The sequence below is a fragment of the Orbicella franksi genome, chromosome 5 (genome assembly GCF_964199315.1).
Source record: "Orbicella franksi chromosome 5, jaOrbFran1.1, whole genome shotgun sequence".
In the NCBI taxonomy this organism is placed as follows: Eukaryota; Metazoa; Cnidaria; class Anthozoa; order Scleractinia; family Merulinidae; genus Orbicella; species Orbicella franksi.
In genome coordinates this window covers 23,376,777-23,402,400 of record NC_138149.1, presented here as the reverse complement: position 1 = coordinate 23,402,400, position 25,624 = coordinate 23,376,777, and the positions used below count along the sequence as shown (strand labels likewise).

Sequence of the window (25,624 nt, the reverse complement as noted above, 5' to 3'; positions counted from 1 at the left end):
TTCGGAAAACTTGCGGTTGCGGTCAACTGGAGGCCATTCGATTCGAGGAGTATTAATGACGGCGGAAATTTGTGTCCTCTGTGGTTGAATCAGTTTGAAATAGTGTCGGAGACACCTTTAAACTGCGATACAGTTGGCCGTGAGCTGTAGTGAGCTGTACTTTGTTCGCTGCTGTGCCCTCAAACGGACTGAAACATTCGCATCGGAAAGCAAGGTTATGCGCTAATTTTAACTGATTTTAAGTGATGTTTTGATGTTTCATTCCTGACATCAATCAGTGTGTCAACAATTATTTTGAGACTAAGAAAAGTTGAATTTTTTAAATAAATTAATTTCATAAACATTTTGTTTATTGGTTATGTTAAATTCGAGATAAAGCAATTGTTCTTGGCTTACCAAGGCCAATTTTGTGCTTGGTTTAGTCTCGATCGACAGTCTGACGACTAAGAATGCTCGAGTATTTTTTCTGAGGCATTTTCTAAAAAAGAAATGGCTTTATCTTTCTTCTTCCTGCTTCTCCTGTTCCTCGACAAGGCATTTTTGTACCGGCTTATCTTTGGCCCAAATTCTCAAAACTTTCCGCCATTTTAAAACACAGAGGGAAAACTGTGTAATGATGACGTCAATCGTGCGTCTGTCCTCTAATAGATCATAGGCGAGAACCAATCAAAATGGGAGAATTACTTGGGTTATTATGTAAAGATAGATGGATAGATAAATCACTTTATTTATACACGATAAATTCCACTTAGTTGTATACAAGCAAAAATATCTACGAATAAAATTTATTTTTCAGTACATAAAAGCGTTTATGGCTTCTACCCACGTTTCCGGCGTTATTTTAATCTGAGTGTGAATTTTCAACCAAGGGTTTAAGATAAAGAGGAATGGCTGGGAGTACTGAAGGGTCGAACTAAATGGGGACAGGTACAAACTTGACAAACACAAAGTACAAACTTGATTGAACAATTATCACAAGACCATCACAAGACAATCTTGTGACTTCGATGACAATGGCGAATTCATTAGTAATAGTCACGAGTTTCACTGGGAAATAACTTAGCCTCGCTTTCAGCGATCGGTATAAGACGTGACATGTTTCTAGAAACCTGAAATAGTCATTCTAGAGCTAGGTTCGAATGACCTAAGCCCTAACGAGGCCAGACCCGAACGCGTGGGCTCTAAGATAGAGTCACTTGTGCAGCTCCTGCACGCCCAATATGGCGTGAAATTCATTGTGGTATGTCAAACTATTGACCGCGCTCTCTGTCCACGGAATACCCCATCTTACAATGATCACTTCCCCTTTCTCGATCGGTACCTTAGCGTAGTTTTAGAGACGCTACCTTTTGTTACTTTTTGGTTCCACAAAGGGCTTGGTACGCATAATGTTCCCGTACTCTGCAGAGATGGAATCCACCTCAATCATAAGGGTCAATTTGCCCTCTACAGGAGTTACAGGGGTGCCATTTTATGCGCTCTGAGATCTATTTCACTTTCATTGTCACCCAAGGCGGATCAGCTAACTGGGTCCCCAGCTTAATTTAGGTCTCGGTTATTTCCCCTGGCAGGTTTAAGCACATGCATAAATATATATATGGAACTTCTGTTTCCACATTTTCAGACATTATAACATGTTCCTAGCGGCGGCTTCGCATTTGTGAGCCTGCCAAACATGTGGCCGGTTTTAATAGTTTATCGACTTTCACATTTTTTGCTGTACCTAACCACTTTGGAGGCGCGCGTACCTGCTGGGTTTATTGAGTGACCCTCCTGATCCAGCGCCTATTTTGTTTTTGCTTTCGTTATTTCGTCATATAACTTTCCCCTGTCAGCTACATGCTGTCTTTTCTCCGTTCCTCCACTTTGGTAGACAATATGATGACCCGTGGAAAAACGAGAGTCGATATCGTCCCTACTGCTTCATCTGCGTCGGGCACACGCCCTCAGAAACGCCACGCGAAGTCTTCAAAAGCTACAATCCTGGTCACAAGTGTTGGGACAGTTCACGGCAGATGACTTCACAGGCAGCCTCTCTTAAGACCAAGACCGGGTAAGCCCGCCTACCCCCCTCCCCCTGTCAATGTTGATCAAAATCTTGAAGAAAAACCCTTGACAATAGCTTCAGAATAGCCACGTTTCAAGAACTGTTCGCCTCCTAGAACTGTATTCTCCATCTAAAGAGACGATAAGATAGATTTTCCAGCAATCACATTCGGTTCCAACACAACTGTTGAACTCGTTCAGAACTTCGCTGCTCGGATAATTAGTGGTACATATAAATTTGACCATATAACTCCATCACTTAAGAATTTGAGGTAGCTTCCTGTAAAAAAGCAGCTTTACCTCCGAAACGCTGTTTTCGCTTTTAAGTGCATGACGGGCTATGCCCCGACCTATCTGTCATCACAATTTGTCAAAAGGCAACAAATATCAAGCAGAACCACAAGAAACTCACAACAACTGAATATTCCCCTGTGCAAAACCACTGCTGGTCAGAGATCTTTTTATTATAGAATAGTAAAACTATGGAACTCTTTAGACAAAGACTTAAAACTATGCGAGAGTCATGCAAATTTTAAAACTCTGAAGACAAAGCTTCTCAGCGAGTTCTTAAATTAAATTTTTCTTATTTCTTTAATTTTTTTTTTAATTTGTGGTACTTCATACATAACATATATTTAGTGTACTTTGTACTTATGTCACCTCATGTATTATATTGTTCACTGAAAAACCTTTTAAGGAGTGTACAATAAAATTTTATCTTATCTAACCGTCTAACCACTTTCTATTGTCCCTTTGTCTTTTTTTACCACATCCGATCTAGTCTCCAGAATAGCTTCATTTTTTTTTCAACGTTGCTAGGGGGGAGGGGAGTCAATTATACTTGCCTCTATTCATCTTTTTTTTTTCTGAAACGTCAAGGACGTAGTTGAAATCGTTGGTTTAAGCGCGCAATAGGGGAGGTGTCCCAACAACTTATGGCCAGGATTGTAGTAAAGGAGCTCCGCATTCCAAACGGGCCAGAATAACACCTCTATCGACAGTGACCCAAGGGCCAACCCATCCAGTACCCGAGGTTGCCCATCCAAGCGAACTCCAGCGGGTTCCTTTGGCCAGTTCACAACCTCTCCAACAGTCTCCACCGTTTCAGGATATAGCGACCATTATCTCAGGCGCTGTGATTGAAGGTCTAAAAGTGGCGGGGCTTTTCTCGGAGGTTCCAGCAGATTCCTGCAAGGTGGACTCTAATCAAGCTGCTTGTGCACAGGGGTCAGTAGCAGATGTAATTCTGGACATCACGGATGAGCAAAATTTACCTTCAGTTAATCAGAACAATGACAATATTACCGCTCATAATGTATCTGTTGTATCCGATCCACTGGTCGGGGTTAGAGACCGGCCTGAGCTTGTGCATAAACAGATGACTGTTCCACTGGCCTCTCAAATCTCTGACAAAATTCAGTCAAAAATTTGGGCAAACGAATATGTCGATTTTGAGACACTGTTACAGAGGTCATATGCGAACGATTCGAAGTACAATTTTGTTGTTCAGGCGTCGTCATCCACGGATCGGCCGGTTGTAAGTCTCAAGCCATCACAAAAACCGAAACTTATAGCCACGATAGATCAATGGATCACAGCCTTTCAAACCTTTGCAGCGATTTATACGGTGCGGTTTCCAAACGACGCATCCACCTTAATGAAACCTAACGAGACAGTGTGGGACCTGGCAACTAAGAGCGCTTACTGGCATTATTATGACGAAAATTTCCGCTTTTTGCGACAAAAAAGAACATTTTTCCCTTGGCACCAAATTCATTGAGAATTGTGGTTGCAGGAGCACCACATGTACAGAACGGCCCCTGCATGCGCCAGTTTCACCGGAATCGCACCACAGAAATTCTAGGTAGCCCTTTCCGTCTGGGTTCTGCTGGAAATTTCACCGGTGGGGAGAGGTGTTCAGACTGCAACTTCAAACACGAATGTTTCAAATGTGGGACTCAACATCTCGTTAACCAATGTACATTTCCCTGCCGGCAGCAATCAAATCCGCCAAAAATTGTGTCCCGATCAGCGGGACCATTTGCATCTAATAAATCCACCGCTGCACCCCACCCTGTCTCGTCCACTATCAACATCAAGTAAAGTTGATAGATTACAGTTTTTCCTTGAGCGACACCCCGCTCGCTCTAAGCAATACCTACTCACCGGCTTTCGTTTTGGTTTTTCCACTGATTATGTTGGACCTCGTCAGAATTTTTCATCTACAAATCTTTTATCCGCCATTACAAATCCTAAGGCCATTGACGACAAACTTGACAAAGAAATTCACCTGGGCAGGAATAGTGAGTCCATTTCATACTCGGCCGTTTTCAGTATTTCACATCTCCCCGTTAGGATTAATTCCTAAAAAGTTACCCGGGGAATTCCGCCTAATTCATCAATTGTCTTTTCCAGAAGGGCACTCCATCAATTTTCATATTCCAAAAATTTCGTCTAGTGTTCATCATGCTAATATCGAAGATGCGATTAGGTTAGTTCGGCGCACAGGCAGGGGCTGTGCGCCAGCGAAAACTGATATTAAAAATGCTTTTCGATTGATTCCGGTCAGCCCTACCCATTACAATTTGCTTGGGATTTGCTGGCGTGATAAATTTTATGTTGATAGAAACCTCGCCATGGGGCCCTCCAGTTTCTGCAAAATATTCTAATCTTTCAGCTCTGCTCTTGAACGGATAGCTCGCTTCAATAGCGGAAATTCTTCACCTTTTAGACGACTTTCTAATCGTCAGCAAGCCTCTTTCATCGTGCGCGAATAATTCAAGAGCATTCCTTCAGACATGTGATGACATAGGTGTCCCCATTAGACACGATTGAAATTGAAGCATCGATTCCGGAAGACAAGCTTGTAAAATGTCGTGCGCTTATTCGGGAATTTCTCCCTAGAAAGACGGTTACGTTGACCGAACTACAATCTTTCATTGGTCTCCTTAATTTTATTTACTCTGCAATTGTACCGGGTAGAACCTTTTTACGTCGTCTAATTAATTTAACTGTAGAAGTTAAACACACGTGTCAATTTATCCGTCTTAATCGTGACACAAAAGCATATCTTCGCCTTTGGCTTACTTTCTTAGAATCATTCAATGGTAAATCTTTCTTTTTGGATTATATTTGGCTTTCGTCCGCTAAACGTCACCTTTATACTGACGCAGCAGGCTCGTTAGGTTACGGCCCCGTCTGCGGTGCACGTTGGTTTTTCGGTCCATGGCCTCATTCCTTAATTTGGTACCGCCAAATGCACCAAAGGCTGAGAACCGACTATGGGTTGGTGGCGGATAGAGAAACTGTGAGAACAACTCTTAAAACGTTGCATCCAGACGGTGTTGAACGTCGCTCAAAACGTAAGTTGAAGAGAAGGAAATATCACAGCAAAGGACCAAACAACATTTGGCAGATTGACGGGTACGACAAATTGAAGCCTTTCGGTTTTTGCATCCATGGCGCAATCGACGGATATAGTCGTCGTATTTTATGGCTTGAGGTTGGTTCGTCAAACAACAATCCTCTCATTGTTAGAAAATATTTCCTCGACTGTGTGGTGCAAGTTGGGGAACTCCTCGGATATGTCGTGGCGATGCCGGTACAGAAAATGTCAATATCGCTGCAATAAAGCGTTTTTTCAGGCGCAAAGCAGCCGACGCCTTTCGGGGAGACAAAAGCTTTCGGTGTGGAAAATCCGTCTCAAATCAACGAATTGAAGGATGGTGGGCATTTCTAAGAAAATCCGAGAGTGACTGGTGGATATCGTATTTTAAAGATCTCAGGGATGAAGGTCTGCTTAATGATGACAATTATATTCAAATGCAGTGTTTGAAATTTTGTTTCATGCCTGGTTTAAGAGCAGAACTGCAACGAGTTGCTCAGCATTGGAACCTCCATAAAATTCGTCCTTCCAAAAATGAAGATTCACCTGCTGGACGGCCAGATGTTCTTTACTTTATACCTGAAGCTGATGGCAAGTCATCATATCTCAATGAAGTTCCTGAAGAAGAAGAAGTGGAAGTTGCGATGGACGTTTGCTGTGAGGAGCCTGAAGATAATGTTTCCGACAGTTTTAGAGAGCTTGCGAGAATCTTAATGAACGAAAACGATGTTAGGATGCCCAAAAACGCGCTTGAAGCAGAGAATCTTTACTGTGAACTTCTCTGTCTTATTGACGACATTTAATGACATAACAAGTCTACCATATCATTTTTTATATTTTGGTTTGCATAATACTCTAGGGCGGGATAACCCTAGGGAACTTTTAATTATAACAAATCCAGGGAGATAAACGTACAGCCACAGAATGTCTCCATCTAAAATTAATTATCTAAGTCTAATTGCACGAATTTTCAACAGCCTAAAAAGGCCTTCCTTCCAACCTTTAAATTAGTTTATATAACTGTGTTTTGCCGTTTTAATACTTGTTTTCTTGGCAAATGGATACTGGAAACCATTTCAATATAATTCAGAAGACTTTGTATTCCTGAGACATCGTCCAGAGAAGCTGAAAATTTATTAAAACTGTATCCTTTTAAGCGTCTTTTGCACAATGCTTTGTAAAAGAATAAAAAGAATGTTGACCGAAAGTTTTCTCATATTCACGACTGCGCATGCACCGGATTTTCCCCGATCTAGTGGAGCTCTCGCGATCTGTTAGAGTGTTGGCCACCATTATGGATTTGTGACATTTCTCCCACTCCTTCTTAGCTCTTCTGGCTCCTTTTACATTGCTAAATATTCGCTTTCGAGCGGAATTTTTTTTTTCCCTCATTGGATCCCTCCACTATTCGACGCCATCTTGAATTTGGCAACTGCACAATCTTGAAAAATTCCACCGGAACTTTTCAAGTTTCAGTCGAAAACTGACATGTGCGCAGCAACTGACCCTGTCCAGTTTCTAAAGTTCTCCGGCTACTCAGGGTACCACTATACGAGCGACTCAAAAATATTTTAAACAGTGAGGCTTCCCCTCGATCGATATCCAAGTCGTTACCCAAAGGATATACTAATTTCCCCGCAAAGGTCAAATGCTACCCACCCCTCCCCTGTGGGTCTTAAAGTGTCTCTCCTGGAAGAATTACGGTGGACGCCACACCTGAAATTGATCGGCTTATCAATTACTATCGCGGTGCCAAAGTTGGTGCTTTCACCAAAACTCCCACAATTCGGCCATATCAAATCTGATTGGCTACCGTGCCACTAAATTCCTAAATTATTTCCCAGAAGCAAGCGAGATTTTAATAGGTCAGCGATCTTTCTTAGTATTTTATTTATTTATTGTTTTTTTTGAGGGCCCCACTGAAAACCGCTATGGCGAGTTGGGTTCCCTCGTTAAATATTATTATTATTAAACATTATTATCGTTATTATTATTATTAAACATTATTATCATAATTATTATTATTATTATTATTATCATCATCATCATCCCATGGATAGGACTGTTTGGATGACGCTTTTCCCCCTCTCGTTTCCCAAAGTCTACTCATATTTCCAGTTTTCCTGCATTGGCGATTTTATAGTAGAACTTGCAGTCCAAAGCATATTCATTTCTATTTTTTTTTTAAATCTTTTTCAACTGCGAAGTTATTTTCGCATCGTCGTGTATGAATGACCCTCACTTTTTTTCTTTTTTAACCAGGGCTGAATCCAAGACCAATCCAAAATCACAAGATGGAAATTGATTTCTTAAAACTAAACCAGCTCTCTGATGGGCAGGGTATCGGAAGATGTTCATTACCCAGGCAGTGAGGCCTGGGTTTAAATTTCGGCTCCGGTTTTTTTTTTCCTCGTTCAGTCACAAATCGCCGTCTGGTCTTTAACGCGCATGCGTCACCCACTTATGCTTACAGCACATGGAATTTACAGAAGTTGCCGTCGTGAAAAGTTAGCACGGATTCCTTGATTTCTAGGGCGATGGAATCACATACAAACGAACGCACCATTCGCGGTAGGCCAACACTAAAGGACCTTTTCAGCGTTTTCGCAACGGGTCGGTCTGCAAGCCTTACGAGAGATCAATTTACGAACGAACATTTTGAGTGAATTTATCAAGAATCATGTTATACCAAAGGAGCCATCAACCGGGACTATCAACTCTTCAGCTTGATAAAAAGCATCTTCAAAAGCGTCATCGTATTTTAAGACGTGATCGTGAAGCAAGTAGAATCCCAGCACGAACTTAAAGGAGCTGCGTCATTACCTGCGCATGTGCAACATTTGGCCCCACTCCATTACGATTCACAAGTAGTCGCCATATTGAATTTTGCGAGATGCGAAAATTTTGCCCGCATATAGCCATTCTTTGTCCACGTTTTGAGGCTTTTCACTTGTTTTGGTGTAGTACTTTTTGTAAGTATCGATTTTTGTTGAAGAGAGACGCAATTAATACGAAATAATGGACGCTGAAGGGGCAAGGGAGACTGCAGTGGTGAGTTTCTTTCGATATCGATTAGCCGTTGTCTAAATTTTCGTCCTTTCGAGGCATATTCTGCGACGGATCGGTCACTTCTCACGTCAGCTATTTCATTTGTTTAGGACAATCGCATGTCCTGTTCATGCAAGAGTAATTGCTCCACAAAACGTACTGCGAACGCAAATCGTGGCTGCCCTTGTAAGACAGGGTGTCGCATGTGGGAGCGACTGCTCGTGTGGATCGACAGCAAAACCATGTCGAAATCTGGTGAGATTTCTTTGATTTGTGCACTTGATTTTGAAATGGCTAACGGAAGCTGAACACGAATGGTATAACTATATTCTGCTCCCTTTCTTTCTCTTTCTGAACTTAGTTCATTTTATAAGTAAGCTTGCTTTGCACGAGGTTCATGACAAGGAACACCAGTGTTATTCAGCCAGATGCAAATAAGTGGCTTTTGTAACGCCGCTAGCATCCACGTGTTTACATTTTAGAACCTTTTCATTCATTTAGATGATTCTAGTGTACTGGAAGGGTTTATTTGGAAGAAAATGTCTTGCTGTTGTTCAGTCAGTGAACTGTTTACATGTATCATTTATTCTTATAGCCTGGTGGAAGTATAACAACACCTTCAGCAAGAACGCAAAGAAGACCTGAGCCTTATCAGGCTGAAAACAGGCCTAGTGAAGAGGAAGAAAGAATAAAGGAAAACAATGATGTGAAGGTAAGCTGATACATAAACTATAAACTATATCTCATTACCACATAATGTAATAGACCAGAAAATATTAGAACTTCAAAATCACTCATTCAAAGGCTTGTTCAAAGGCTTATTCAAGTTTCAATCCCTTGCCCTCCCCAATACTCAGCAAAAGTGATAATTTCGCTCTGTGTTGTAGGAGATCAAAGGCCTAAACTCATCATGATCTCCACAAAGTATTGTACTTGTTCCTCTATTGCTCACACTTGGACCAAGCAATGGTAATTAGACTATGCATCAGGAGTTTGCGCAGGGTAATAGGCAGCATGGACTACATCCATGGCCTCTTGAACATGGAGGATGACCTTGATGATGAAATTGGAACAAATGAAAGAAGTGTTTCAACCACCCCTGGCACTTCGACAGAAGAACTGATGGCTTGCACCTCAGATGCAGCCACACCGGATCCTGGCCCTCCCCCCGGTAACACAGCAACCTTACCCTGGTGCAAGTGTGGGGTATGCCAAATAATGCCCCAGGAGGTTGAAAATAAGTGTTGTGCACAGCGGTGTGTGACTACTCACAGCAGATTTTCCAAACTCTGCTTAGATCCTGATGTCCTCCAGTTAGCCATCAAAAATAAGGGTGACATCAGGAACGACCGCGACGACAACAGCACCTGTGCCTTTAGAAAGGCAGCATATCGCCAGTATGTTTTAGATCGATACGGCTATTTAGGAAAAGGAAACAGAAAGGTCCGTCCTTCCTGTGTGGTGACTGTGATACGTCGCCACTATCCATCACAAACTGGTGTTTATATGGGTTTCCGGGCTGATTAAGCCGCTGTGGAATTCTAGATTTTAGCTCTTTTCCCATCCTCAAAGTTAGCAAATCTCCTCTTGAGAGACCAAATATTATCTTGTTCTATCAAAGAATTGAATGAGGACATTATTCTGAATTTATCAGGTAAACATGAAATTGGTGTTCTCAGCATCTTGGGTTGTGACCTGAGGTGTAAATTTATCACTCCAGTTACAGAAAAAAACAAAACTTACTGCTAGAATTTGACAGTTGATTTTGTACACTATGAAACAGTAAATTTCCCAGTTGCTTTGTTCAGCAATATAATTTAAATTGGTTTTGTTTTATCAGTGCTTAACCCATATAAACCCCAGTTTGTAAGGGTTTTTGCTCTCAAGTTGTTGCAAAGCTAAAGAATTTGAGGTTTTGAGAATGTTTCAAATAACAAGCTCTTTTCTCTTTCAGAAAAGCCCACAAAAAATAAATTAGAATAGTGGAGGCTGCATTTGTTTTGTTTTGTTTTGTTTATTTATCTTAGCACGTAGTTTTCCTATTTATCATTGCACATGCAGGATAGGTTTTTGTTTGTTATGCTGAAATTAAAGCTGCATGCTCTATACATAGTTGAGATTAAAAAAATTCACCAACCACACCACTTCATGTACTTGCTACTTTTACATAAAGAAGGCCAATGCTTGTTAGACTGTTATTGTTACTGAAATGAGAGAATATTTGTACACATAGTGTAAAATATACACTTTGTGTGTTTGAGGCCACTTGGATTTGAAGTGTGTACTATAAAAATTATTTATTGTTTTACAGTATTGAAAGACAACTGTTTCCATGGCTCCAGACACACAAAAAGAGACAATAGATTGTAAACAGGACGAATTTTATTTTAATAAAATGCTATCCATAAAGTGTGTAACTAATCCAGGGACTATTGTTACCCTAGAGTAACCAATAAACAATGGGATGGTAGATAGCTATCAGAATATTTAGGAAAACATGCCTTTTTCCATCCTTTGAACAACTGGAGCCAGATATCACAGTGGCAGATTGTAACAAAAGCACTAAAACCCAAGTCAGAAATTATAGCTTCAGTCATCTGAAGGCTTGAATCTACTCTTCCTTGCAAGGAAGAGCTCCTTTAATAATGGAGCAGGTGTTGCTACAATGGTTGGGGCCAGTAATGCAGGATCGCTCTCATTTAGTGAAACCTGTCGGGTTACTATGTCTACATCTTCGCTCCTTGTTCTCAGAACCTTCCCCATTAGCAATGGAATGTAGTCATATTTTTTCTTTACTTTGACAACCTTGGAGTTCCACTCCTTTGTCCGCTGGTTGTATTTCCTTGTGACTATAACATCGCCAGTCTTGGTGGTGGCTCTTTCCAAGTTCACATGAAAGTTCCAATCTATTGCAGCCAATTGCTTCCTAGCTTTGTACACTTTGTAGCTAAAGAAATGAGAGAAGAAAAACACAGCTTTTTTTCATTTCAACAGTTGCCTAATGATAACAACTACATCAAGTCTAAATTCACATACAGCCAATTCCCTCATGCAATTGCAAGTCTGACCAGCTTTCTATGGAACATGTTATTAGATCATTGAACAATGTCATATCACACACATGCAAAAACATTGCATTATTCAACATCACACTTAGTGTTACCAGGAAAGGCTGTAAAAGTAAATCTGTCAGAGCCATTACAAATTACAAATCAAAGGCAGAACTTTAAGGCTTTAGATTGAAGATGAACGCATGCAAGGTACATGCTGATTATGCTGATTGTGAATGCCAGTATGTTTTCCCATATCATCTGCAAAAAGTAAATCTTTTGCAATAATCATTACACTGCTCTTTTACAAACCTGTACGAACAACGTTTTGGAGTGTAAACCAATGAAAGGCTATTTGCACATTCAAGACTGCCTGTGTGTCTGAAAGAATAGGACATACAAATCACCAATAAGGACGCTGATATGACAAACTTGTTCTATGTCATAGAGATTGCATTTGTTTATTGATCTCTGTGTTTTTGTATTGTTACTTGTTATTGATCTATTATTAAAAAAAAACAAGACAATGAATTAAATGTCTTGTAACACATTATGGGTAGGCTCTTACACATACCAATATAAAGATATATCTCACCATCATATTATTAGTGCACGTGCAGTTACCTGAATCGCACGTAAAACTTGAAGCTAGCAAGGAGTTGAGGCTCTAGCACTATTTTCTGCAAAGCTTCAAAGTCTTTATCTCTTCGGTCGAACCATGCAAGACTATGTTCTTCTGGAACCAAATCTCCATGGCCACATTTGCCACCCACCCACTCGTGTTCATTACATACATGATGTAGTATCCCAAACCAGGTATCTTAGAAAAAGATGTAATACAGTTTAGATAGATAAAATTTTTCATTGAACCTGTGTCAGTAATGAATGTGTATATCGACAGTGCTGGTCCAAGCAGTATGCAGAATGCCTGTCACATATAAACTCAGTTAAATGACTTTGCTCTCCAAGGGTTGTTGTAGCTCAGTGGATACAGCACCCACCCAGTGTCCGGGAGGTCATGGGTTCGATTTGTGTTGGGGACTCAGATGTTTTCTTTACCCCACGTTCGTGGCATGTTGATTAATTCAGCGTTCACATTGTTTTTGTGTATTGACAATTTGAGGGAAATTGACAAAATCTACCATACAAGGGAGAAGCATCACCTTCATTATTTTCAGAGCTTCGTCATCACTTGTTGTAGCTGTTGACTTGCAAATGCTGGCAGAGTACCAAAAGTGGTTTATGATATGACCAGACCAGGTCTCTATTTTCCCCATATTTTTCAGGTTTCCAACCCGGAAACCAAAACATACATGTTAGTCACCCTTTTAGCAAAGGTGTACTAGGAAAGCCCAAAATGGAACAATTTTTAACGTGGTGAAAATGCCATTACATGCTTAATATAGTGTAGGATCCATCTACAGCGAAAATGTCTCACATGTCCAGCAAACAAAAAATACACGTAAAGGGCATGTTAAAATTGACTGTGCTTAAATGCCACTCAAAGTTTGTGCAAGCATGTGGATTTGATGGCAAACTGTCATGTACAGATCACCAAAATGATATACACCTTACTTCATGAACTGTCGCCTAAAAGATAAACACCACTTATATTAATTTTTATACCTTTGCCAAGCACTTGCGAATACTTTTGGCTTTATGCCAAACATCAAGGCTGTGGAACACTGCTGTGAAATTGTCAGCTGGTACAAACCATAACAAACCAGAAATTAATAGACTCAAACAGTTCCATAACTCATCCATACATCTACCATGAAACGAATTTTTTCTAATGACCTTCTTACCTAACACCCTCCCCAGCCCCCCCCCCCTCGAAAAAAAACAGATTCAAATCCCTTCTAATTTCAGAGTATGGAGATAAACCACAGCTACACAATGTCAAACATGTCATATAATAACATTCAATCCCTACTCCATTCACACCAGTTGTGTACAAGTATGAATGTTGTGAATCTAACATAATAATTACTGTGCTTTCTTCCAGCCAAGTATTTTCACCTGGAATATGTTGTTGCTCACGAAGTAGATAGTGGCTGCAATAATACTATATACTATGTAATAGTTGAACATTTAAATTATTTAGAACTGACAAGTCCGATAAATTTTTGAATGAGCATGGATTTGGCAAATCAACTGCAAACACCATGAACACTTTAAATTACATGTAAATTGTATCTTACCAATCATCTTTTTTATTGACGTTGAGGCATCAGTGACAACTTCAACTACGTTTATGGAGAAGCGTAGTCTTTGAAGACCATTTTGTAGAGCTTGTCTCTCCATATTTGTGGATGCCAGCCCAACATGGCGTTTATCCCGAACTTCTACATCCAGTATGTAGTCGCTTACAAGCTCCATTAGAAAATAGCACAGGTTTTTGGCAGTGTGTCCTGGGGAGTCACACTGGCCATCACCACAGACCACCACTTCCACACTTTTGAACTCCTCAATTAGTTGGTCTCTGTGCCAGTTCCACCATTCATTAATACAGGGGACCAGATACAGACGCTGCATTCGGTAGAATGTAGAATCTGAGATGAATGACTGACCAAGGAAACTGCACATCCTTTCAATGTTAGAGAAGTTGTTTCCAGAGAGAAGAATCGAAGCAGCAACCTGAAGATTATTGGCATACATGTCATTGATATCTTTAGATGATGAAAATTTTCCCTTATGACCATGAGTGCATGTCCAATTTATAACTACTGTTGGGCCAATAAGATGGTGTTTTGGCATGAGAGGTTGACAACAACCAGGATGGTAACAGGTCTTAAACAAATCCAGGAGTAAATCCAGAGAACAAATAACTTTGGTTTGTCTGACTAAAGCGAGTTCTTCAGTAAGAGAAGCCTGCTCCTCCAGCCTGCTTAGTTTAGGGTAGCTAATGGTTGCTGTTGCTGTGGTGGTGTTGGAGGTTGCTGTTGCTGTGGTGGTGGTGGTGGTGGCTGCTGCTGTTGTGGTGGTGGCTGCTGTTGCTGCAGTGGTGGTTGCAGTTGCTGCAGTGGTGGTTGCAGTTGCTGTGGTGGTGGCTGCCATTGCTGTGGTGGTGGTTGGACTTGCTGTGGTGGTGGCTGCAGTTGCTGTGGTGGTGGTTGCTGCTGCTCCCGCTGTTGCTGTTGGGAATGCAACTGTTGATGTTGTAGCAAATGTTGCTGCTGTTGCAGAGACTGTTGCTGCCGTACTTGTTGCTGCAGTGTAATAACAGTTGTAGCTGATACACCAGGTACTGGATCAGCGTTCTTTAAAGTGGGTGTAACTGGAAGTGGCTCATCTCTGACCATTTCTAAAGGTGTCATGGCATGCAACACATCATCTTCATCACTGGTTCCATCTTCTCTCTCCTGCATTACAAGCCTATAGATTTAAAAAAAAATGTTAAAGGATCATTTTATTATCAATTATTTATGGGATTAAGTCTACAAAAAGATATGGCAGAATCATAATGCCAAAAATACACTATAATAGCAAATTAATAATTTACAAGGCTTACTAAGAACTATTGTTGTGTGTTTTTACTGACGAGAACATTAACATTTGCATATAATCAATAAAAATTATTGCTTTCTGATTCAAGTGCAATTTTCTAGTTAGACAACTTCTGTTTTGGTTGGAGATAAAAAATTATTTTGATAAATAATTTGCTAGTGCATATATTATCCCAAGTCCTCAATATCTGAGCTATCACTTCCACTGTCCTCTGGAGGATCTTCATTGAGCTCAATTAGAGCCTCTTGAAGAGGAAGTGCTCCTCTGCAATATAAAGTAACTATTAAAACAATGCTCTCAATTATTACACATATGCGTAATTATTATCATGCTACATTTCATGATAAAACCACCTCTAATCAAATTAATGTGGTCTATATTGCACACTGCCTTTTATAGTAATAGTGATCATTGGCAATGAGCAACTTTGAAAATAATTTTCCCATAGTGTTGATTGTCAAAGAAAGGTGACCAGATGTACATGTATCTAACTGTTGCCAAGTACAAACAATCATTTACCTCCAAGTCATTTCATCTGAATCACTTGAACAACTTGATTCACTGTCAGACTCATCTGAATTACGATATTTGTCAGCATCTCCTTTCATAATGACCGAGTCATTCTTGACCGCACATATGACATCGACACAAAAAGAAGAGGCGCCTGTTGCATCAAAATCAGCCGATATACCTGTAATATCGACATCACCATCCTCACTGCAACAAAGAAGTTGAACACAAAACATATTTCGTCATACGTTCACTTCAAACATGCATACCTGTATCAATATATATAGATATATATATATATATATATATATATATATATATATATATATATATATATATATATATATTATTGGCTCAACCACATACATGTGCAGTTGGTCAGACTCAATGTTTCATTGAGACAAACAAAACAGTAGATGATATATAAAAAAATATATATGCAATTCACAGAACATTACATTTTGAGCATCACTGACAAAGTCGCCAAGCAGAAAGGGAATTTTGTATATCTGGATAATAAAGGTAACATGTAGAGGGCAGCATGACTGAAAAGACATCAGTTACTTGACTGGACCTTACTGATCAAAGCAGGCATGGATGACAGATCCACCCTTACAACAACATAGCCAATCAGCCAACGGCATTCGTGATAGAATGCTAGTAGATATATACTAAACCCAGTTAAACTACATACAGCTGGATTGTACAGATCCAATATATTTCTAAATAGCCAGCTCTTTTGCAACAACATAAATGACAAACTAACCTGTCATGATAACCGTCTCCCAATGATAAATCTGGCAACTACACCTAGATATCTTTCCCATTCATTGGAGTGGAGGTTACAAGAGGGACAGCTGTGTGACATGTAAAGGAATGAATAGATAGATAAATAAACAAATAAATAAACAAATAAATAAATAAATGTATAGGGAAACAAAAAAATAAACAGACCATAAAGGAAATATGTAAAAATAAAACTGACCAAATGAATTAAATGCAACGACTACACCTACTCTACTTATTCCTCGTCTAACAAAGTTCAAAGTTGCGAGTGAAAACTTGTTTACATAATGTATCACCTTCAACATGGCGCCGTCGTTTTGCGGAAGGGCCGTCGTCTCGTTTCTTCTCTCGTCTTGAAATTGCCTCTGCTGTGTTAATTTCCCTTTTTTGAGAAGAAAAAGAATTAGAACACGGAAATAACCAGAGAAACGGCACAAGCAAAGGCACAAAGTGTTCGTGAAAAATAAACGAAAGATGCTTGTCTTCTTCGTCGTTCCAAGGAAAGAAGGTGGGCAGCAAACGCTGAATCGCTTCGATATCCGCAATAAATCTTCGCAGATACCCAAGAAGAATAAATTTGGCAGTCTAACCAAATCCTTCTATGGCCTCTTTGCCAAAACTTTACACCCTCAGAAAGTGAAGCGTGAATCTTCTTTCGGCCACTTCCAGTTCGCCGACCGCCTCGGGAAGACATAACAACATCCACGAAAATTCACTCTCTAAACCTCAAACGCGAACCAAAATCTACATCTAAATACTCCAAAACAATCAATTGAGTTATTACAACTATCAAAAATATAAACCACTCTAGGATCGCAAAGATATTTTCGGATAAAGTTATGAAAGCGTCCTCCTCGACGATTTTGAAAGTTTGAGGCTAAAACTTTCAAACTGTTTCGTGACCGGACACGCATGCGCGGCCGTGACGCAGCTCCTTTAAGAACTTCTGAGCAACAAGAGCAGAAAGGTTAGCGAATTTGTTTACGAATGTATCAGTTCGAGTACACCTGAGTAAAACGCTCTGAGAAACTTCGTAACGTATAATAAAGATAAAATCTCGAACTAAACGATATTCTCTCGAAAACCATTCAGTGGATAAAATCAAGAAATTGTGATGTCATAGGAGGTTAATAAAGATGACACTTCTCTAATTTTAAAGTCTGTGCTTTTTCCCAAGCTCAGATATTCGTCGAAATATTTTGCACAAATTTACAGAGCCCAGTGTGGAGCCGCCATGTTGGTGTACCTCCGTGGAACGCCAACATTGCGGCCGGAAAATAGTGTAAACATCTGGAACTTACTCTGGCTATCTAGGCGACTGATTATCTATAATGAACAAACAAGCATTTACATAAGCACTTTTCTTAATGCTTTAACTTCTGAATGAGCTAAAAATCACGAGATAAATATATGTTTTTTGACAAACGTGTTCCTAGGTCTATGTCACGCACCGCCATAACTCTGAAATTCAAAATGTCTCGTTTGCTTGAGAAACGCAAATAACAACGACAAAGGCTAAGGAAAATAGACTGAAACGTTTATAGGCTGATATAAAGACCTTGACTCATTTCTTGCCTTAAAGACCTGCAAACGAGTAATAAGCTATTCCTCCAAGAAATGCAATCAAAAGCAGAATAGCTTGAGTACATCGATTCGATTGAATTTCGTACGACCTCAGATGCAGTACATTTAGCTCAATTGAAATATAGCTAGTGCTTCTCAGTATAACGACTGCCTGGGTACGCGCAGCAAAGTGTCTAGTTCTCCATTTAATTGACAACGCTCATGGCATAAAACTTTACAATAATATATAAGATCATGATTATTGTCATTCTTGGTTCAGTTCTGGCGAAAATGGGATCAATCGATCAGTAGAATTAAAAATACTTTTGGCAATATGGCTCACTTTAACTTGAAACAATAACAGGAACGACCCTACTACTCCCTGAATTAGTCAATCATGTTAAGGGTCCATTTTCCACTCTCAATCTACTTACTCTGAATTTATTTCTTAATGCAATCATTTGTGAGTATCATTGAATTATTCAAATTCACAAGTCGTATGTACCATTCAACATTCTCTTCTCGACTCTCACATAAACAAGAACCAGTCTAAACAATAACAAATCAGAGACATTCATTTCCTGAATGGAATGGACGAAATACCTTTCGAACTGAAACTCATGGATTTTCAACTTAGGCATCACTAATGCCCTAAAATGAGCGAATACCGATTATAAGGAGGGATAAACAGGCCAAGCCTCCATTCGACTAATAAGCAAATTGCAACGTTAAGCTATCTTTCTTAAATATAAATTTGAAATAAGCCCATTTCTTGCAACAAAGCAATAACTAAAATAGCAAACAAACCATACAAGTCTCGTGACAATAGTGTGAAAAAAATTTTTGAGAAACAAAGGGGACACTTTTTTCCCACCCCAGCCAGGCTCAGAAAATCATAAAAAGCCCAGCCAGAATTAGGATTAATTTGCTACAAGAAACTCGCGAAAGAGACAATTAAACAATGTCCATTTCCAGGTTTCGGCCTTGAGAATCTGATTGAATTCCTCCCTAAGCTCTGGGAAAGACTGATAAGTTGATGGAAGTTCCAATGTGTTAGTACAGGTATGCGCTATTGGCCTTCGAGCGCGTCCATCAAGTTGGGTGAAATTTATTTCCCACGAATGGAACAACATCAGATCGGAGCCAGTAACAAAACGTAAGAAGGTTGCCAACATTCTTGAATCAAGCCCTTTAATGTACCTCTTCAAGAATTTCAGAGCATCCCTTTCTCCATCGTTGGTCGGCTGACAGTCAATGGTACTCACTACTATGGAAGTTGATGGTATCAGCTGACTGAAGAAGCAGATCAAGGATTCAACAGAGGGAAAGCTCCCTGTCAATGCGGTGAGTATTGGTCTCCAACATTCTGTTACGTACTGCGGCCTTTGAATTAACTCCTGGTGGACCAATTCGGTCACAGTTTTCAGGATTGTGCTCTCTGTCACAGTTCTCTTGCAGTCAAAAGTGCTCAACAATTCGATCAGGTTTTCGTCATCAGCCTCCAGCTCACCGTTTGAACATTTTTGGATGACTTCGCGTTCATCTTCGGACACATACTGCATGAACGACTCCATAAGCATTTGTTCACTAACGGCGGATTCACCGAAAAGGCAACTGGCAACAAATGTTTTGGACAGACGGAGGGGAAAATATTGATATTCCTGAATCTCTTCAGCAGAATTCGTGCGATTGCTTCCCATTCCTTTCTTTGAAAATCGTGTCTTATAGATGGAACGCGTTCTCCTTCCCCTAACATCAGGGAATCGTAAACATCTTTCCAGAAAAGGCTTAATGTGTCCTTAAAAACACCCGAGCCTCGGCCTTTTTCCGTAACACCCCTTTCATTCAACATCTCCACGATAATGTGGCAGTTCATTATAGAGGGATCTTGGAAAATCGCTATCAAATCATTTCTGACATTTCCTTTGTGAACTGTGATGATACGGCTTTGATATGCTGTGGGATTGGTATTGGTGTCAGAGTGTGTGGCGTTCACATTCTCAGCGTAGGAGGCGAGTTCAGCAGTAGCGCTAATATTACTTTCAGTTCCTTCTGTGCTGGTGGGAACGCCGGGAACGGAGGGCTCTGTGACCTCACTGGTATCATTGTATGATCTAAATAAAGTAAGCAGATTAAAAGGACGGAATACAGTGACATTTTTGTCCAAGATAACGTTGAGTACTCGAGCTAAAAGTTTGAAATTTTCTTTTGTTTTTAACCTCCCGTAAGCGACCACTTGACAGATAATAGAGCGAAGATTGGATAAGGTGTTGTAACATTATCGCATTCCTGGGTAGCACAAGAGAGGGAAATTTCTCAGTGGGAAGTACCGGATTTTTTTCTCGTAATTGACTTTTAAAATGAATAAAACATTTAAAACATGGATAAAGTATATGCCGTTACCTTATGCTAATGAGACAAAATCTTGACACGCTCGTAAGGGACCACCTCCCGTAAGCGCTTGCGGGAGGTTCAACTGTGTGAGCTCACTTTTAAACATCGCAAGCGTTCACACGATACTATCTATCCAAATACATCTGGGACCTAAAGGACAGCAATACCGATTTCTAAATCAAGTGGTCCATCGTCCCGCCTGCGAGTTCCTACAGAGAAAACCTGTTACGCTACAATTTGTATCTCACAGAGAAGCCTTGCGTTCTATCCGCTGACAGATCTAAACTACTAAACAAGAGATCCAGCTGAGCTGAAAACAATGTGCAGACATGAAAACAAATTTTGTGCAGCCAAACTGAAGCACGATCGCACTACCTGCCCTCCACGAGTTAGTTTGGAATCTTTTTCCGACCGCCACTTACTCAGGGCACAGTCTGATGACCGCTTCTTGCGTGAAACTCGAGAAGCAGAGAGCGTACAACTTTCTATGTTAAATTAGTATAATATATAAGGTATACATAAAATACCTTTCAACCCCTATCATAACAACATCAGGAAGAGGAAATGCTGCTGGGTCAGTGGTAAGGTCAAAGTCGTCTACTGAGGAGAAGATGCTTGGGATGTGAACCTCGACAGGTGCCGGAGACTCCCCGAAACCAAATCCCTTGAAGTTAACCCCAGACTCCGGTGAAGACATGGGTATGGGTTTATTACAAATCTCCATGTGGAGCAGAGCTCCATCAACTACAGCAACATCTTCCATGGGAGCCACGCGCCTTCCTGGTCGTAAGTATAGAGCAAAATTCTCTGCAAACAAATTCAGTGATTCCACCCAGTCGTAAACGGCAACCATGCTCTCTCCAGCGCGGAAAAAACGAGACACATTTCCCTCCACGGAATGCTTAACCAACACCTTCACTCGTTCAGTATTTTCTGCTGGTTCTAAAGGTACTCTATTTTCTCGCGTCTTTCGAAGAGCTTCTAGTCGTTGGACGTCTTCAATTTCTTGCCGCAAGCATTTGTCTTTATCTTCCTTGTCGTCCAGGATTTCGACTTTGTATTCCTTTTTCTCCTTGTTGTCAACAGCGGCATATTTCTGTCTCCATAGTTTTCCCCTCTCATCTTGTCGTTGTGGGTTTGTTTTGGGCAAGGAGGAGGGGACGGGTTGCGTTGAAAGGTCTTCAGTTTCTTCATTGGCTAATGAAAAAGTTTACTTTCTTTTTGAGGCGAGATAGATTCTCGCTTGGGTCAGCTTGTGAACTTCAAAGTACTGTTGCACTGTGAAGGGATATTTCACACCCTGATCATCACTTAGTTGAGATATATTTTGGAGTTTAAAGTTAGCTAAATTGAACTGCATCTCGCTTGCAGGTCCATGGCTAGATTCGCCTCCAGGAAAAAAAAAGCTGTTTGGCACGAGCAATAACTTCGAATTTGTTCGCTGATGCCTTGATGTCAATCTGTCTGGTGCCACCGCCTTTAGCCGTGCGCACTGCCACATAGCGCGAGTCTTTGTAGCTGTAGTGTAACCAGCCAATTTGAACACGACGAGACTTATCGCTTTTTTCTTCTCTTTTTTTGATGGCGATCCCTCTTCACTCTCCTTGGTACTTTTATGCGAAGAGCTGCGCCTCTTTTTCTTATTTTCCTTCTCCTCTCGTAACCGCTCTACCAGTCTTCGTTTCTTTTCTTCAATATCGCCTTTTTGAGAAGACTCGTCACTAGTCTTGCCTAAACGACGCTTGCAAAACGCCTTGAGCGAGAATACGTCCCCTTTTGCTCTTAACCCCAAATCAACAAGCAGAGATTCAGGGCTATGAAAAGCAGCCATACAGTCCATCTAAAAATAAAGCACGATAGGGAAATAAGTATATAAAGGGCAGCTAACAAGAATACAAAACAAATCTTTTTTGAACTCTTTGTAAATTATTTTCTCTCTGGGATAAAGATTGCTTCTCATTAGCATTTTTTTAAAGTCTTCTGTTGACAGGAATTTTCGTACAACATTATTCGTTTATGTCTTTAAAATTTGAGTTCCATTGCATCCAAAACAGACGCGATATAAGCATTTTAAGATATGTAACGCGATATAAGCGTTTTAAAAGGTGTAGGACAAACGAAATTTTGCCTTATGAATTTAATGATAGCTAGGTGTCCCTCACGACCTTTACTATAGAGTTTGGATAGAAAGTAGTCCACGCCCTCCCTCCCTCCCTCCCTCCCTGGAAAGTAAGGGAAGTGCGTAAAGAGGGTAAAAAGGAAAATCAACATTTTGTGCTTACCTTTTCACGAGTAAATGCGTCAAGTACCTCTTGATCAACATCTCTACTTCTTAGAAATCCCAGCACCTAAATAATAAAATTTTAACATCTTGTCCAACAATAAGCAAAGCTTGTTGTCATTTTAAAGTATTACTTCACAGCTACTGAAGAGAGCTTCTCCTGGCTCAATAACATTGATGGTGGAAAGATGGACAGAGTTAGATCTTACCCTTGCGAGCCAGGGTCTGCTCCGGAATTTGGGGATGGGAAAAGAAACAGTAGGGAAGGGAGAGAAAGAAAGAAAGGGAAAAGGCAAAGACACGTATCTCTTAGATTTGCTCATGCTACCCTTCCTGATCTGGAGGAGTTAAGAGTACTATAGCAAGAAAACGATGATTTGACATAAAACTGACCCGCAAAAGAAACTCAGGCGTGCAGTGACCAGTCTTCTTTCTTGTCTTTCGTTCGACCTAGCCTGCGTGACAGGGACCGAAATGAGAGGAAGAGGAAAAATGCCCATCGAGATCTGCCTCCTACACAGGTTCTTTGAAAAATATTTCGCGCGAGCCAAGTCGCTGATGGGAAGGGCAAACAACTGGTTCACGCGAGCGAGGGTCGAGGCTGATGGGAAGCCAATAGAATTAATCTAAATTTATTTAATTACATTGTGCCCCAAATTTGAACTTTTTAGCTCGGTCTCATTAAGAACTTTCATTCCAAAAAATTCGACTGAAAAGGTTGATAGAGAGAGCAAACAGTGGAGCACCAACCGCTAGAAAACCCGAGTAATACACAATGGCTCGGGCAACCGGTGGCTAAATGTCAATATTTTTTTTTTTTTTTTGCTTTGATTGAAATTAAAAACAAACGTCAGTGATAGACATGATATAAAACCAACGCATTTTATTTAATAAACTTGAATTTTATGTTACCCCACATGCACGTTCAGCGCAGAAAATACAAAATCTTTTTTAAAACACGTTTACTACAGATTTTGTATCTGAATGCACTCTATCATTTGGCTTTGGTTTCATCAGAGAAAGATGTAAGCTTTTCGAGTTTTTAGCGTTTTCGTTTACAGATCATGTGGCTTTCCAAATATGGTCAAAACTGTCAAAAGTGAAAGCAGCCTAGCTTCAATACAACAAGCATGACAAAAAACTAACCTCAGAATTGACAGGGAACCCAAGATATGATGTTTAGAAGTCATCCACAGAAACTATTTGTGTTGTGCTTTTTCCTTTGTTTTGCATTTAGTTTGGTTAAAAGATCAAAATGCAACAAATTGAGATGCATGTGAAAATTCTTGTTTCTGACTTCGTGTTTTCAGCTCAAGAGTGTATTCTGCACTGGATTGATTTCCTGAACAGGAGCTACATTCCAGACTTCATTGTGCAAGTTCCATTGTTTAAGGCGTAATCATTTTCACACGTCTCGTTGCACCGGAAGAAAGCCCTAAGGGACATTTTCATAGATCGAAACCAAAATTTCGAAGAGTGAGGCTATAATATTGCCCATTAATTAGGCGACAAAACCATGCCGGGAAGTCTTTATTCTTTCCCATTTCAAAAGTTATGCCTATTTTAACAAAGAGGACGATTGTTCTATAAACGCGTACCGGACAAGTAATCATTTTTCCCGTCACGGTTTTTAGAGTTAGGTGTGAAGAAAACAGTGATGTTCATCGCTTTCTTGTGGACAAATCCAACCGGAAACGATTGGCGATTTACAAGCCTCGGTGCTCGGAGAGAATTATTTTCTTTTCTTCAAGTGTATATATTTGTGTAATCTACGACCCTTAAGCTTTCAGAGAATGTATAGCTTGCTGGCGTTTTCGGAAAACGCATGCAGTCTTACAACCACGCGCAGTAAAAACCGGCACTCAATCTGCAGGAAAACATCAAATTGATCGAGCAGTTTCAAACGGTTTTCTTCCAGACTGAAACTTTTTTTGGCACTGTGGACAACAGGTAATTCAACTTGTTTTCAAAAGCGTATACGATCACAGGAATTATCGATTGTTATCGATTTTTGCCAATCGAAAGCAATTGATAAAGAAATTTTTATGTGAGTTATCGACTAACTGTACTGTTATCGATTGCCGATATCAATCGGTAGCAATCGGCGATTAATTTCGATTGAATCGATTGATTTCAGATATCGATTTTTATCGATTGACTACGCCTGGTGTTGTTTGATACTAAAATCTCGCGCACAGTGTGAAGACAATGGAAGCTTTTTAAAGATTATTTTAAAGCAGGAGCCATGCATTACCCTGATGATGGTGATGGGCTCCTGGTTAAAGAAAAAATACGGCCAAGAATAATCCCCAGTTTAGATGATGACCGCAAAAAACACTTACAATAGTAGGTTATAAAGTGACATGTTACAACATGTTATCACTTATTGGACGAACACAACAGTGGAAGATGAACGCAGAAAAGCGATTGCGTGACATTGGTTAAGTTACAACATGACATGTTACCACGATTTGACGAAAAAACAGCTTTTATCCTCAGTCTGCGTTTTGTACCTAGTCTGCAGTCTGCAGTCTGCATTTTGAACCTAGTCTGCATTTTGTTCCCGGTCTGCAGTCTCTAGTCTGCAGTCTGCAGTCTGCAGTCTGCATTTTGTACTGACTGGTTGAAAATTAACCGCCTTTGAATCTGGATGACCGAACTTTGAATTTCTCTTATCTTGAAGAGCAAGACAAGATGAAGCCCTTGGACAACGAAAAAGCCTCACAAAGCTTTTTCAGTCTCTCCAGAGAAAGTAGCCTGCGACTGAACAAGCGCACGTTTGGGGTCAATACCAAAACCGTGAGAATTCGTACCGCTAAAAAGAAGCACGCCGTTCAGAACCGTTTCCCAGCTACTTGGACTGGAGACTAACTTTGACCAGAATACCTGTGTAGATGTTTATGTCCTTATCTTGACAGTGTAATAAAAAATAAAGGGTAAACACTTACAGCTGACAATCCGCGTCCGTCTGAATCTTCATCCATAGTCTGCTGATAGTGTGGAGCAACGTCTGATAAAACACTTCGCACCGGTCTCGCAAGTAAATTGATACAT

At 40.3% G+C, this 25,624-nt stretch overlaps 1 protein-coding gene, 1 long non-coding RNA gene and 1 pseudogene across 3 annotated transcripts; 1 reads left to right on the top strand and 2 right to left on the bottom strand.

The window, feature by feature from the left end:
- Positions 1-9,493: 9,493 nt before the first annotated feature.
- Positions 9,494-10,006, top strand: LOC145487873 (P2X purinoceptor 7-like). The gene has a single exon (XM_081466657.1). The coding sequence runs from the start codon at positions 9,494-9,496 to the stop codon at positions 10,004-10,006; it is 513 nt and encodes a 170-aa protein (XP_081322783.1).
- Positions 10,007-11,217: 1,211 nt separating this feature from the next.
- On the bottom strand, positions 11,218-13,996 carry LOC145488690 (uncharacterized; annotated as a pseudogene). Its single transcript, XR_014049525.1, has 6 exons — positions 13,731-13,996; positions 13,157-13,232; positions 12,695-12,825; positions 12,154-12,352; positions 11,842-11,910; positions 11,218-11,426 (listed from the first exon to the last, which is right to left on the bottom strand). The product of XR_014049525.1 is annotated as an uncharacterized LOC145488690 (transcript).
- A 1,684-nt stretch (positions 13,997-15,680) lies between these two features.
- On the bottom strand, positions 15,681-16,746 carry LOC145487245 (uncharacterized). The gene is made up of 3 exons (XR_014049381.1): positions 16,629-16,746; positions 16,313-16,403; positions 15,681-15,753 (listed from the first exon to the last, which is right to left on the bottom strand). It is a non-coding gene; the product is annotated as an uncharacterized LOC145487245 (long non-coding RNA).
- Between the last annotated feature and the right edge of the window lie 8,878 nt (positions 16,747-25,624).